The sequence below is a fragment of the Trypanosoma brucei genome, chromosome 4 (genome assembly GCF_000002445.2).
Source record: "Trypanosoma brucei brucei TREU927 chromosome 4, complete sequence".
Lineage (NCBI taxonomy): Eukaryota > Euglenozoa > Kinetoplastea > Trypanosomatida > Trypanosomatidae > Trypanosoma > Trypanosoma brucei.
The window spans coordinates 536,627-550,090 of NC_007277.1; the positions used below are offsets into that span (position 1 = coordinate 536,627).

Below are 13,464 nucleotides of genomic sequence, written 5' to 3' on the forward strand. Positions count from 1 at the left end.
TAAAACGAAAACAGAAAAAACCCCGTAACAGCACCCAGATCTCATGCTTAGCGGCTATACAAAAGAGACAGCGACAAGAAATACACCAACCCAAGCAACCTTACAGCTACCCTTCACCGCCAAGTGTCAGAATCCTTACGCACATCCCCCCAAGTAGCCCCTATGCCACGATCGCCCACTGGGAACCCCCAGTGGGATTGGCAGCGGCGCATACAAATCCCACCGCCCCCTTCCCGACGTCAGTCTAAATATAGCAAGAGTTGCGTCGAAAAACAAACCAATGAGTTAAGGGATACCGACGCGGACTTTCCATCTCTTTCTCCTCCGGGCTCCTTTATACGCGGCCGGAAGCCACCCACTCTCCCCCCCCTCACATAAGCCTAAAGAAACTCAGCGTACACAACTGTCAATGCCGCCACCGCTCAAGCAATGCAGCACGCAGGCACAGACAGCACCACCTTCGCCACGCCAGAGAGCCAACAGACGCAGACCGCTGTCCCGGCGCACCTCTTCTGCTCCAGCGTTGCGTTGCGCCCTCAGAGGGAGGCGACAACATCCCGCTATGGGGAAGACACCACACACATACAGAGCGACCACACCGGCAATGCGAGACGGCAGAACACGGTGGCACGTTGAGCCAGACACTATTACCACGAGTCGATGAGAGCCGACAGAATCAACAAACAAACGTCACCGCCGAACGCCACGGGGCGCCGCTCACGACCGCTGCCCAGCAGCTTGCGGAAAGACCATCAACGGCTACGTAAAGTAAATCGAAACTAAAACCCTAGCCGAACGACCCTGGCGGCCGCCGTCCCAGAGAAGTGTGCGGCCCCATCACCTCGCGATCAGTGACAGGACAGGCCACGCGCCCATGCACGGCACAGCAAAAAAAAAGCCAAATGTTCTATTGCGAGGGAAACCCAACATTGGAAAACTTGGCGTTCCAGATGTCTTAACCGCGACACGGCAACGACAGGGACCCGGAAGCAGAGGCTCAACTCACGACCCTCCTGTGCAGCACCGACAAAGACGCACGGTCTCATCGCAACGGAAAACCCCGCAACAGCATAGGAGGTCGCCGCTCGTCACCAACCTAACGGAGGACGGCCCCAACACAGCGCGGTCCGTACTACCCAACCAGTGACTCCATTATGGCAGCGAGCCGCTCCCTTGGTTCTCGGTTACGAGGGGAAAACTCTCAGTTCTGGAGCACAAAGCCTCAGCAGAGAGTAACCCGGCCCAACGACGGCACTCCAGCCCCACAAGGAAGCAGCTGGCTGTCGTGGGTTGCGTGGATGTCCCTTTATGTCTCTTACCGTATAGGGTCTCACAAACACGTTCACAAGGGGGCGAAGGCATCTCCCTTGCATTTACTCCTCAGCATTCGCTCTGTCACAAAATGTAGTTTCACTTAGAAACCTGCTATGAGACCCGGGCCATCACTTCGGAATGTTTTTTTTGGGGGTGTGGAGAGCATTGTAGACTACGTTTACCGTGTTCTGCGGTTGGGTTTGGCGAAGCGGCTTCGAAAGAAGCTTTACCGCTGGGTAACAACAAGCAAAAAATAGCTTACTGGCCGAAAGGTGGGCTAAGAAAGGTTCTTTCCGGGCCTTGCGCTAAAACAGTTATCTTCACTTGTGGCAAAAGATTTACGCAGCGCTTTTTACTGTAGAGGTTGAAAAAGCTTTGCAAACGGCACTGGATGGTATGGGTGTGATATTTCAAGTGCGGCAAAAGTTTGAGAGCGCCGAACAACGGTGGCAGTTTGTCCCCATTTTTTTTTCCACTTGAGGTGGCAGAGCACCAATAAAAAAAAGTTGTTGTTCCGTTCGGCCCTAGAAATATTTTAGCCTGCTAAAAAAGCACGCTGCGGAGCCACCAAAAATAAAAAATAAAAGACTGTCAGCATAAACATTTTATTTCTGTTCTACCTTTCAAAACACCAGAAAAAAGTTACTATCCCGGAGTCAGTGGTTCTCAATTTGCAGCGGACACCGTGCGACACCATTTTAAGGGCGGCGCATTGAAAAATTTCCGATATCCTCTCTCTGTTGCAGTCACCGCATTCCTCCTCATACAAACTAAAAACCAACGTTTACACGACTAACTGTTCAACAACCCTGGTGGGGCCAAACATCTCGCGGGATTTCAGTGTGCGCTAACTTGCTCAGGAAACAGAAGCAATTACTATAATTCCGAAGATTTTTGGAAAGCCAAACTTTGAGCTACCCTTCCCCCGAGTGGCACTGTCACTGCACTACCATCTCAAGGGTTGTGGGAGACAACTGTGGAAACATATGGCAACCGACGAGCCGGCGAAAGCCCCAGCAGCTTAGCAGTGACGCCATCCCCTTTATTACCTTTCTCAAGGGATTTGCTAGAGTGAACTGCAACAGGGTTTCGCGATAAATTCGAAAACTTTCCGTAGAAATGTCGCTCATCCCCCACCCACCTTCCGCTGTCAGAGGACAATCGAGGGAAGCCCGTTCAGGAAAATCGCTCTCCCGCACAAAAAAAATTTAATTGAGGATAGGCACATCGTGCGACATCACCCGACCCTCCACTGTTAATAACCATAGTGAACTTCCTTTTTAACAAGTGTCACAAGACGCAGGTTCCAACCCCCAATGTAGTTTCTTCGCAAGAGACCTAACGATTGGTAGGAGGTACAAAGATTGCCCAGCAAGGGGACAGAACGCCGCGGCTGCGCCGGAGACCCGCCATTATTTCAAAAGGGTCACCGCCAAGAAAGCAAGACATGGGGTGTTTTTTGGGGTGCTTGAAGAGCCACTTCACACTAGCACTCGGTGGCTCCCAACACGGGCAAAAGGAGAAATCCGGAAGTATTAGGAAACCACCCTTCTTCTACTGCAAAAGAATTCTCTAAGCACACAAAAAGTGTGCGAAAGGCTAAATATCCCCCCCTTCCATAACCGATGGCCACTTTCTCCACGTAATGGCGGCGAAATCAAGAGATTTTCCGGACGTCCTAACTTACCCTTGCTCGCAGCAAACACCTACAAACGACGGTCTGGCGTCATGAGACAGCGTCACAGCAGCAGAAAGTACTTCAGACGTCTCAGAGAAAGGCATGACAGGTAGTTTACGGAGTAATTAGGGACCGCCACGCACGCGCCGCCCCTCCGGGGACGACCTACCTTTCCTCTGCGAATCGGTGATGGCCCTTGGCTCGTAGCAGATCCCTGCCTTTGGCGGTTGTAGCAGGCAATGCAAAAAAAAAAAAGAAAACGCCGGTACAGTCCACCGTGCATCTGGCCCCGGAAGCACCTTTTTCCCCAGAGCCGTGCTGAACCATCCCTCCCCCAGGGAAGGACTCCCCACGCTCCCAACAGTCCTCTTTGACGGTGTTTCTGTTTCACGTTATTTTTTCACTTGTCGCAGATCTCGGTCAAGGAGGGGAAATGATGAGGAAGATTTAAGGGAAGTGGAAATCAAAACGCTCCTTCACCCTACTTTGTGAAAGTTTGCTTGTTCAGGGGTGTGATGTAAGGCTAATGTGTTCTATCCTGCAAGGGTGCATGTGTCACTGACACTAGTGGTGGACATGAGTCTGTGTGGTGTCAGTGGTTGCCGCCAGGTGAACTCACACCCAGGGGGAGGGTAAACGTTCCACATTGCCACCGTAGGTGCCTCGGCTACGCTGTTAAATGGCCACTGCGTCCTGCTGTGTTTGGGTACCCCCTCTTCTTCAAGGGTTGTCCGTTTGCTTTGCTCAGGAGGTGGTGCCGTATGGAAAAGGGGGAATTCCGTGAGTGAAAACTCATAAAACGAGCACTCCACACCGTGTTTTTCGGAGGCTGATATATCGGCTGGAAAGTCTCACCTTTTCAGCCTTCCCGAAACCGGTCTGACTCGCTCGATGTTACTGCCACACCCCTCGTTTGTTGGCCGCTTCTTTCAGTGCCGCTCAAAGGAAATGGCCGGGGATCGGTTATGGGAAGACAGGAACAATCGGTTCATAACGATTTTTGTCAGTGAGTGGGGTGGGGTGACGGCTCTTTCCACCTCCACGGCTGTCATTTGGTGTCTGCACTCAATTTATGGACTCAGGGCTTTGTGCCGATGTTACCCCTTTAGGACTGCGAACAAAACGCGTGTTAACACGAATATTTGTTTCATCCTACAGGTTTATAAGTGCTTCGCCATCTCTGCGCGCTGCCTCTATGTTTCTCCCTTTTGGATGTGTTGCTTTTCGGCCCCTGACTGCCAGCCAGTCGGGCCCCTTTGTGGTGTTGATTTCGTTGTCACGTGCACGGCAGAAGTGCCTCGGCTGGGCAGACGTTCGTGGGCTTTGATCGCTTTGTTTTTGGGCGTGTACGTCCTCGTAGTCCGGGGTCTCTTCTGCAGTTGGGGGGGGGGGACCTCCAGTATTTGACTTGGTGATAGCAGCTGGTTTGTGGGTGGAGCAGTGTTTGCCCGTTTAGTTGGGGTACTCGTAGTGTGAAAAGGGTCACTCCGTCTCTGAGCTCCTCCGATCGGCACCGCGCCGCATATGCTACGGAGGACTCGCCGTCACTATTGAGTTGGGAAGCTCCGCACGGCATTGCGATTTTTGCCGCTTCGTAGCCGAGTCTAAGCGTCGATGAAATGAGGCCCTGGGAGGTGGGTCCAGTTTGGTTGGACCACTTCTTCTTCATTTTGGTCCTCACAGCACGTGAGTTGTGCACGGCTGCGGGGGGCGAAGTTCCACGTGCCTTGTTACGGGTGGTCGCCTGCGTCGTCGGCTGTGGCTCGATTTTCACTCCTTTTTGGCGAGGAAAGTCGGGGCGTATATTGTTTGAGTACCGGGTGGGGCACGTGCCTTTTCTCTAACCGCGGCACGCCAGCGGTTCGCGCGTCCCGGGCTCCACATTCGTAGCTGTGAATTTGGGCTCAAAGGTCACGCTGCTATTCTCCCATGCTGGGTGGTTTAGTTACTGTTGCAGCAATTTGCTTGTTTAGGACAGACACAGGCGCCCATTTACGGTAGTTGTTGCCCTCGCCTCGCTTGCGTTTGTGGGGTACCGCCAGTGAGCAGCGATGGAGGTCCTGCGCAGTAGCAGGCGGGGGTGTGCTCTTGGCATTTGGTGTGATATGCGCGGGTGATTGCTGGGAGCGGTTTTCGTGACGTTTCCGAATGAAGCTATTTATTTCTGTCTGTTGAAGATTATTTCCATTTTGCAACGACTAATAAAGTTGTTATCAAAATAGCCCAGGTAGAAGTGCTTTCAACCCTTTTAGGCGGCGGTGCGCGGTGCTTTGGATGCCAAGACCAATGGAATTGTTGCCGCTAAGTTGCCAGGGCTCTGACGTACTTCATTGAGCGTCGCGCTTCCATATTTTTTTTGTTTCTTGCAGGGACCGGTGCCAAAGCATTGAAGCATTTGCCGCATAGTCCTGGATCGGTGCTGCATGCACCCGGGGGTTGCACCCTGTAGTTAGCGCGTGTTCCGAGAGGAGGTGGTCAGTGGTTTCCTTTTCCGTCTTGTGAGGGGAATTGAAGTTCCCATTTCCCATATGTAGTGTGGGTTAATGATGCTGTTGAATCTTGCCCACGGATTCTCCGACGAATTTGTGGAGCACATTTTTTCAGTGGTTGTTCGTTGAAATAAAGGGGGTGTGGACATACGGTTTTGCTATTGGTGTTTCGGAAGACTGCTTCTCCATACTAGAAGTGGGCTGTTACAGAGTCGTTCCAGTTCTCTGCAAAACACGGGAATCGGTCAACATTCTGTTTCCGAACTGTGTTTACAACACTTGCGTGTTCGGACTGGTCACTGGTTGTTTAGTTGCAGCGTTTACGAATGGGGTCGCGAGAAGTTGTGTCCCCGATCGTACTGCCGTGACGTGTAACGGGGCTGTGCTTCGATGCCCACCGCGGGAACCCTTCTGCATGGCGCAGGTAATACCCTTTTGCTTTTACTGGCGTCACGTTGTCGGCTGATTGAGCACCTTTAACAGATGTCCGCCCATTCGAATTGAAAGGTTTTGGACACCCCCTAACCGATCAGTTTATGCAAACGAGCACAGGGGCGTAATGTGACTTTTCGGTTTGTGGAACCTTGGCTCACCCGGGGGATATGGGCGACCAAGGCTATCAACGTATTCCACCGTTAAAGGGACAACAAAATTGCCTTTAATATATATTTTTTCACGTCCCTAGATAAATGAATGTGTCGACAACTACCATTTACCTAGTGTAGAATACCCGTCTCTTTGGTTGCATGGGCTGTGAGGAGGGGGAGCTGTGCGTGGAAGGTGAAGCGACGGGCGCGCGCGCTAATAAACGTATTTCTGCCGGAATGAAGAGGATATTCACGCTGTCATCTAGCTCGGAGAGGGGGTTAAACAAGAGCAAATGAAGCTTAATTAAATCACCAGAGATCTGGAAGTTACAATCAATTATTCTGCTGAACCGCATCCAGTTGAAGTAACCTGCGAAGAGTTCTGGAGTTAGCCGGGAGTCGGCTGTCTTTGGGATGGGGACGGAACACCGAGGGCTTTACAGTATGCTATCTGGGTGATATGACCTAATTACTTTTGTACGTCGAGATGGTTTGGGGATGCCTGATATGTTAACATGCCAATGTGATGGCTCCCTCGCTCCATTCTGCAGGGGAGATGTGGGTGAGTTTTGTTCCGGTGGAACAACTTGTATCTTTTTTTTTTTGCATTGTAAGGGAATGCCAGAAGCTACTTCCTCTGTGCATGGAATAGGATACCCCCGATTATGGACTGTGATGGGTATACTGTTGAGAACTGCAAGGGTGACCCAGAAACAGCGAGGGGATGTTACAAATGTCTCCCCGTCCCCGTCCCGGAACGGTGAATTTTGGACCCTGACTGCAAAATCCTCCAGGGGGCGTGTTCGGGCCGGGGTTTGTTAGCGCCCACTGACATGTGTCAGATGAGATAGTTCGCCTGTTTCGTATTTTGCCATACGGCTGGACCTCTCTGACTGTGATACCGATATGATGGAGCTATTTCCATGTAGACACAACTGATCTGTGTTTCATCCGAACGTCTCGCTGAGTCAAGGGAGAGTTCAAGCGGATGACCGTAATTCATTTATTTCTTTATGTGAAAATGTACTTCGTGGCATTGTGCTTTCCAATGCAGTTGGATGTCGTTATCACACAGGATTTTTGTTGCTGCGGAATTACACCTATTGGAGCTGTATTTCTTGTGCGACTTGATACGATCGATTTTGCGGTGACGCTACCCTTCCTCTCTGAGTATGGCGCCGCCTACGTAGATATTGTCGGCAGAACGGGGGATTGTCGGAGGGAAAATGGTGTGGTCGGGGCATCTGCTGCGGAATACTTGAACGGGGCGCACCATGTTGATTCCGTTGTTTATGTTGGCAATGTCAGAACCCTGTGGATGCGATACAGATCCGCCACGCAGACTTTTGAACTTAGTTGCTTACTGTCTAGCCCCACCAAAATTGCGAGTTATCTGCTAGGTAAAGCCTGGAATTGTACTGCTAGCCAGAAAGAAAAAGGACGGTATTAAGCACCAAGTTGACCTTGCAAGTTATGAATCCGACCTATGCATAAAAGAATTATTAGGTACAAAAAATAATTCGAACTTTATACTTTTTTGGCACTGCCATTTCGTGGTTTGCTTACAAATTGTGTAAATGGATAATATGGGAGTTGTCACGGACCCACCGCTGGTGGACGCGGTGATGTTGTTCCTCCGATCCTACATGTACTAGGAGAAGATACGTTGTTATTTCACGATTCGCCAAAGCCACTTTTTTTTTCCTTCATTGGTGTACCGGGTTTGTGTGAATGGCTACGGTGAGAAGGTGTGTGATGCTAAAGGGTGATCGCCTGAGGTGCAGTTGTGCGTGACGAGTCTCCCTGTTGGTATTTGTGAGGTTGAGCGTACGTGACGTTGCCTTTTCGCTTTGAGAAGTTTTCTGTTTGTTTTTCTGTATCCTTTAGCATTATTAGTATTTATCTACCGTCTAATTCTGGCATGCTATAAAGATATTTAAGACATCATGGGGAGGGGAGCTTCACTCTTATTCTTATTTGCTAACCGAAGGACATCGGGTTTGTGAATCCCGACCGGTGAATATCTCTTTTTATTTTACCCTATCGCGTTTGATACCTGATGTTTGGTTGAGGTGCCGCTTTCTGGGGGGGGGGGGGGATTTGTACATGATTTGAGGGTCGTTCTCGTACTGAGTGTAAAGTTCTGTGCGGGGTGAAAGATTGTGTGCACGGCGAGAGATGCAGTTGTCTGGGGCAACGATAATATTTACGAACACTACGCTATTTTATTAAACTATGACGTTGTAGATCACGAACATGTTGACGAACATTTATGTGTCTGGGAGTTGATTGTAGAAGCACATGTAACTTTGACAAATAATTGCATCGGTGACTTGATAGTTTGTTTTGAAATTATTGGCGTGAGGCGGCGTGTACAGATCTGAATTGTTTTCATTACGTAGTACCATAACAACTGCGGGTACGGTTTAAGTGTTAGTGTGGAGCCACCATTGGCATTAGCTAGCTTTTCCGTGGCCTCCCCCGAACCCGCTGTTCAACCTGAGGACGCGCAACATGTGGGCGTTGAACCTTGCGGCGATGCAGCGTAACAGAATCAAGCCGTGTGCGAATGACGATCATCAGGGTGGTCGGGAAAGGGGTGGTGAAGAGAGATCGCTTCAATGCTTCGTTGTGAGGAAAACAATAATGCTTTGTGGACGTCAATGTTTGAAGTCTTTATTCACGCTACGGTCAATTGTCCTTTAGCGGCTGCTGGGATATACATTGTTTACTTGGGGAGAGATCATTCTTAAAAATGAGCCATCGCATTTGCTGCCGTGGCCGGCGCCACGATTTTTTTTTCCACTGTCGATCATGCCGATGCCGGTTCACTGGAGTCTTGTCATGTCTGTTCCAAATAACAAGGAACAGCTGTTTTCATGCGATATTTGCCGCTGCGATTTTTCATGCTCCTGAAGGACGGTTGATATGTATGTAGGGTATCCGCAGATTATGCGGCTCACGCGTAAATGTTTGACTGCAACTCATGTGTTATTACTCTCATTAAATTGGATTTTTGTCGACATCACCAAAAGCGTTCGTGCAGAGGTGCGTCTACGAAGTCCAACTGTTTACTGCGTTGTGAAATACCCGAGAGAAGACTTCGTTTTCACTTTGACGCGTTTTTTTTTTTGGGGGGGGGGAGATGTGTATAAATTGGTAGCTTCTGTTGCCCAACGAGGCCAACTTCGTTGTCCCGTGCGAAATGTGTCATTCTGAATAAGGTGGCATTCTTGAACTGGGGGTGTCTTGTTCCACCTTCATTGTGACCATGTTCCCCCGTTAAATGATTTTTTTTTTTTGAAACCAAGCCATCGTCGACTGGGAAGGGTTGGAGGTCGGTATCGCGATAGGTTTGCTAGTGCCTGCGAGTTGTACGTTAGGTCTACCTGGGAGCGTACCTCTCAATAGATGATGTGGAATGGACATCTGAGGCGCTGGTATCGAGGGATTCTTCCGGTGGTATCAGCGCCCCTGAGTCATCATTATTGATGCCCCACCTATTTGTTGTTGAGTTTACTTTTCCTTTCCCCTCTTAAACTGTTTAATTAATTGTCAAGAAGTATTTTGGAGAGGAGTGTAAGTCCAGTGGTAAGGAAGTGAGATGCAATGGTTCCTTCCCGCGAGCTGTCCATACCTCTCTATACTCGTGGAAGAAACAATCGGGCGGAGTAATTAACGCTTATTTTTTGCTTGTGCCATATTTTTTTTTTTGGTTCTGCACTTTCCCTCACCTAATCTAGGCCAGTGTTTACGTTGTTACCCGGACAGTTCAAAATTTTGCTATGTACTTCCTCCTTAGCCCTCGTGTTTCCCTTGTACCTATAACGGAACTGCTGTGGTGCCTATAGCTTTTCCTTTTTTCATATATACTTTTTAAGTTCGCCAACGTGTGCTCCAAAGCACTTGTGGATCGACCCACAAGCGGTAGTAGCTGCCACGAACTCAGTAATTAAAGAAGAGGAGAGGTGATAACTGACCTTTAGTTCAAGTACGGGTAAGGTTTTGCTTCAGGAAAAAGCGGCCGGAGAGGGGAGATATAGCAGAGTGAAGGTTGGGGTGTCGCAACCCTAGGAAAAGATTGTGTTTGGCTTCGTTTGGAGGCTAGTCGTTTGTACCTGAGATCGATCGTGCGCTGCGGTAGAACCCTTTTTGTAGTGTTCTACGGTAGCTTGGGTTGAAAAATGCATCAACACGGCAAGACATCGGGAACAGATGGTAGCGGGGCAACAGTTTCCCAGTCTTCCTCGGGTTTCATGGAGACTCCGTGGCGCATCTTTGAGTACGGTGTGGCATCGGAGCAGGGCTCCCGGAAGACGATGGAAGATCAACACGCCATGGTGGCAGAATCGTTTCCATTCTTTGCCGTTTACGATGGGCACGGCGGCACGCAATGCGCTGAATTTCTTCGGGACAATCTCCACACGTTCATTTTTGGCCAGCCGGAGATCGAGACCGACCCCGAGCGTGCAACACGTGCCGGGATAGCGGAGGCCGAAAATGCCTTCCTGACAAAGTGTGCTGATGAGAAAATTGAGTCGGGCAGTACTTGTGCTGTGGCCTTGGTAGTAGATGACACTCTGATCGCGGGGAATGTCGGCGACTCGGAGATAGTGCTGTGTCGTGCCGGCGCACCCATTGTTCTGTCAACAAAGCATAGCATTCAGGACAACGTGTCTGAGGGGGAGCGCGTGAAAGCCTGCGGTGGTAGGATAATAAGCAACCGTGTGGGGCACCCCAAATTTAACCCTCAGTTACTGAGCCTCGCCATCACACGTGCTATAGGTGATGCTGGTTTTAAGCTACGCGAATTCACTGATGGCAAACCGTCCGGCGTTATTGCCGACGCGGAGACACGATCCACAAGATTGACGGATGACGACAAGTTTCTGATCATTGGTTGCGACGGATTGTGGGATGTTATGTCGTACGAAGCGGCAGTGCAACTCTGCTCTCGCCTCGCCTCTGAGGGCGAAACCCCGAAGGCCATTGCTGGTAGTCTGTGTCAGGAGGCTTTAAGGCAAGGGAGTACAGATAATGTCACATGCATCTACATTAATATAAGAGCAAAGAGCTCAGCCCCGGGCTGTGGACAGCTCGGCAGTGGCGACCCTCTACACAATATGTAGTGAGGAAATGTGCAGAGGGCACTGCATGCATTATATGTGTCTTTGTACCCGTTGAGGACGTTCACATAACAGTGGCAATCTAATCGTCGTCGCATTTGAGTGACTTCTTCCAAAAAAGGGGCGTCTACATGTCGATACGGGGGGGGGGGGTGGAGGCCGTAGGGCGTCAGGGCTTGTGGAGGTGTGCATGCCGTGTGTGGGTTGCTGTCGATTGGTGATGAGGAGGGTGAGACAGAAGTTAAGAGGACCGGAGGTAATGTGCTTGTGGGGAGAAACAACGGAAGAAGAGGAGCTCTCACTCTTTTTTCTCTTCCCCATCGCGAGAAGGACCGTGCATGAGTTGTACGTGTCAACCGGGCGCTGGGCGGCGAGTTGTGTGCCGTGCAACCTATTCATGCTGTGAGAAACGATATCGACAGCAAAAAAAAAAGAAGCAACAGGACAATAAGAGAGGAAGTAGCAAGTGCCAACGATCACCGTGCACCACCTCTCCAAGATACTTTTTATCCCTCCCCCTCTCTGGCGGCGTGTGATGCAGTGGAACATGTACCAGTGTGTTTGGGAGTTTCATACATTTTTTTACCCGTGGTGGTGGGAGTTTGGATTTACGTACCGTTTCGGTCATGACGGGACAGGAAAGGCGATGCTGAGGAGGGGTCATCATGATTAAATGCCCTCCTGCTGTGTGGACACGTCTTGACACCCGGTGTCACTTGTTACAAGAATTTATTACTACTCGCACAAGCGGCGTTGATACGAGAGCCGTCAGTGGATGAAGAGTCAAGGGAGAGGGAACGGGGGAGTCACTGGACGGAACATAGAAAAAAAAAAGACAAGACAAAAGGGAGAGTGCTACCAGTAAGGGAGAAAGGAGGGTGCCGACAGGAAAAAGCAAAAGGGAGGATCAGAGAAAGCGGAAGCGCGCGATGCTAGGCAAAGCAAACAAGACGAAATTACCTGCGTGGGTTTGTTCTCGTCTCTAATACCTTGCTGTTTTACTTGTTTTTTTCAGCCTCCTTTCAGCGCGGTTCCCCATAGCTTTCTCTCCATTCGGACCGTTTCCTCACGCTCCTCCGCGATCCTTGCACGGAGCCACAAAGAAGTGAATCATAACAAAAGTGAACGGGCAAACGAGGAGAATATCGGAAGCGCAACTCCGAAGAAGAGAGAGCGAAAACAGCGAACGAACGCAGACACGTACATGAAAAAGGTGGAAGACTTAGTGCCCGTGCAAGGTTCGCAACTGGCTGTCCATGTATACGCATGCTTGCAGTTGCGTTTGAAAAGACAGTTAAGTGGGAGAGAAAGGGATAGCAGGGAGGGAATAGGCAAAAAGGAGGCGCACAGGGGAAAGGGATCATACAGCCGCAGAATATAGAGGAAAATCCAGGGACCCACACGCGGCCTCCGTGCGCTGTGGCAACAAAGGCAGGTTGCGCATGTTTGTGTGCTTGGTGAACTGTTGGCGCTTCAAGCGCATGAGCGTTCAGGAGGTAAAGGATGTACAAGTGGGGCTACGCGGTTGGTATATGTGGGGAGGGGGGCGGCGTGGAGGTGAAGGTTGCTGTTGAAGTGTATATGAGGCAAAGGTTGGGCGAAAACGTGTTTGTGTGCTTAGGGGAAGAAAAAATACTTCTGAGTAATGTAAGGATGTACGCGTATACACATGCATATGTATATACATATACGTTCTATGTATCTCTGCATGTTTATGCGTTCCGTGAGTGAACAACGGGTCTCTGGCACCAAGGGATTGCATGCGAATTAGAAAGAAATAAAAGTGAAAAATGATAGAGTGTGAGTTGCAGGGGCATGTAAAAGAGCTGAGGGGAAGTGTGGAAGGTGAAGGGGTGTGAGTGCGTGTTCAAAATGGGAAGAAATTGAAAAAAAAAGTAACACAAGAGAGCAACGACAATGCGGTTAGGGAAGTGTTTTGCCAGTGATATTACGCTGTAGCTGTGGCCATATCAGTACTGCTTCGTTTTTTTTCTTTATTTTCGGCTTGCTTTTTTTGTTTTGATTTAAACTTACCTGCTATCTATTTATTATTTTCCTTTCGTGTCTGTGTGTCTGTGTGTGTGCTCTTGTGCGTTAGGGATGTTGGTTCTTCAGTGTAAAGCGTTCTGTGGGCTGCGATTCCTTGTGCTGCGTATACATATATATATATATCTCCATTATTTGTATGTGTTCGTGTATGTGTTTTTGTGTCCTTTTCTCCCTTTCCACATCCTCTTCCGGCCCTTAGTGTGTTCCCTACGGTGGTGCAC

The 13,464-nt window shown here is 49.8% G+C and overlaps 3 protein-coding genes across 3 annotated transcripts, besides 3 other annotated features; all 3 read left to right on the forward strand.

Annotated features, from left to right (window-relative positions):
• Positions 1 to 12,036: part of a sequence feature (sequence corresponds to BAC RPCI93-29M18) that runs on past the window's edge.
• On the forward strand, positions 3,884 to 4,399 carry Tb927.4.2090 (hypothetical protein; the record flags this gene model as incomplete). The annotated part of the gene is made up of 1 exon (XM_839266.1): positions 3,884 to 4,399. The coding sequence occupies one exon, from the start codon at positions 3,884 to 3,886 to the stop codon at positions 4,397 to 4,399; it is 516 nt and encodes a 171-aa protein (XP_844359.1).
• Tb927.4.2100 (hypothetical protein) lies at positions 7,057 to 7,518 on the forward strand (the record flags this gene model as incomplete). The annotated part of the gene is made up of 1 exon (XM_839267.1): positions 7,057 to 7,518. One exon carries the CDS (start codon positions 7,057 to 7,059, stop codon positions 7,516 to 7,518), a length of 462 nt encoding a protein of 153 aa, XP_844360.1.
• Positions 10,253 to 11,197, forward strand: Tb927.4.2110 (protein phosphatase 2C, putative; the record flags this gene model as incomplete). Its single annotated transcript, XM_839268.1, has 1 exon — positions 10,253 to 11,197. The coding sequence occupies one exon, from the start codon at positions 10,253 to 10,255 to the stop codon at positions 11,195 to 11,197; it is 945 nt and encodes a 314-aa protein (XP_844361.1).
• Positions 12,037 to 13,464: part of a sequence feature (sequence corresponds to BAC RPCI93-1H19) that runs on past the window's edge.
• Positions 12,851 to 12,887: a microsatellite.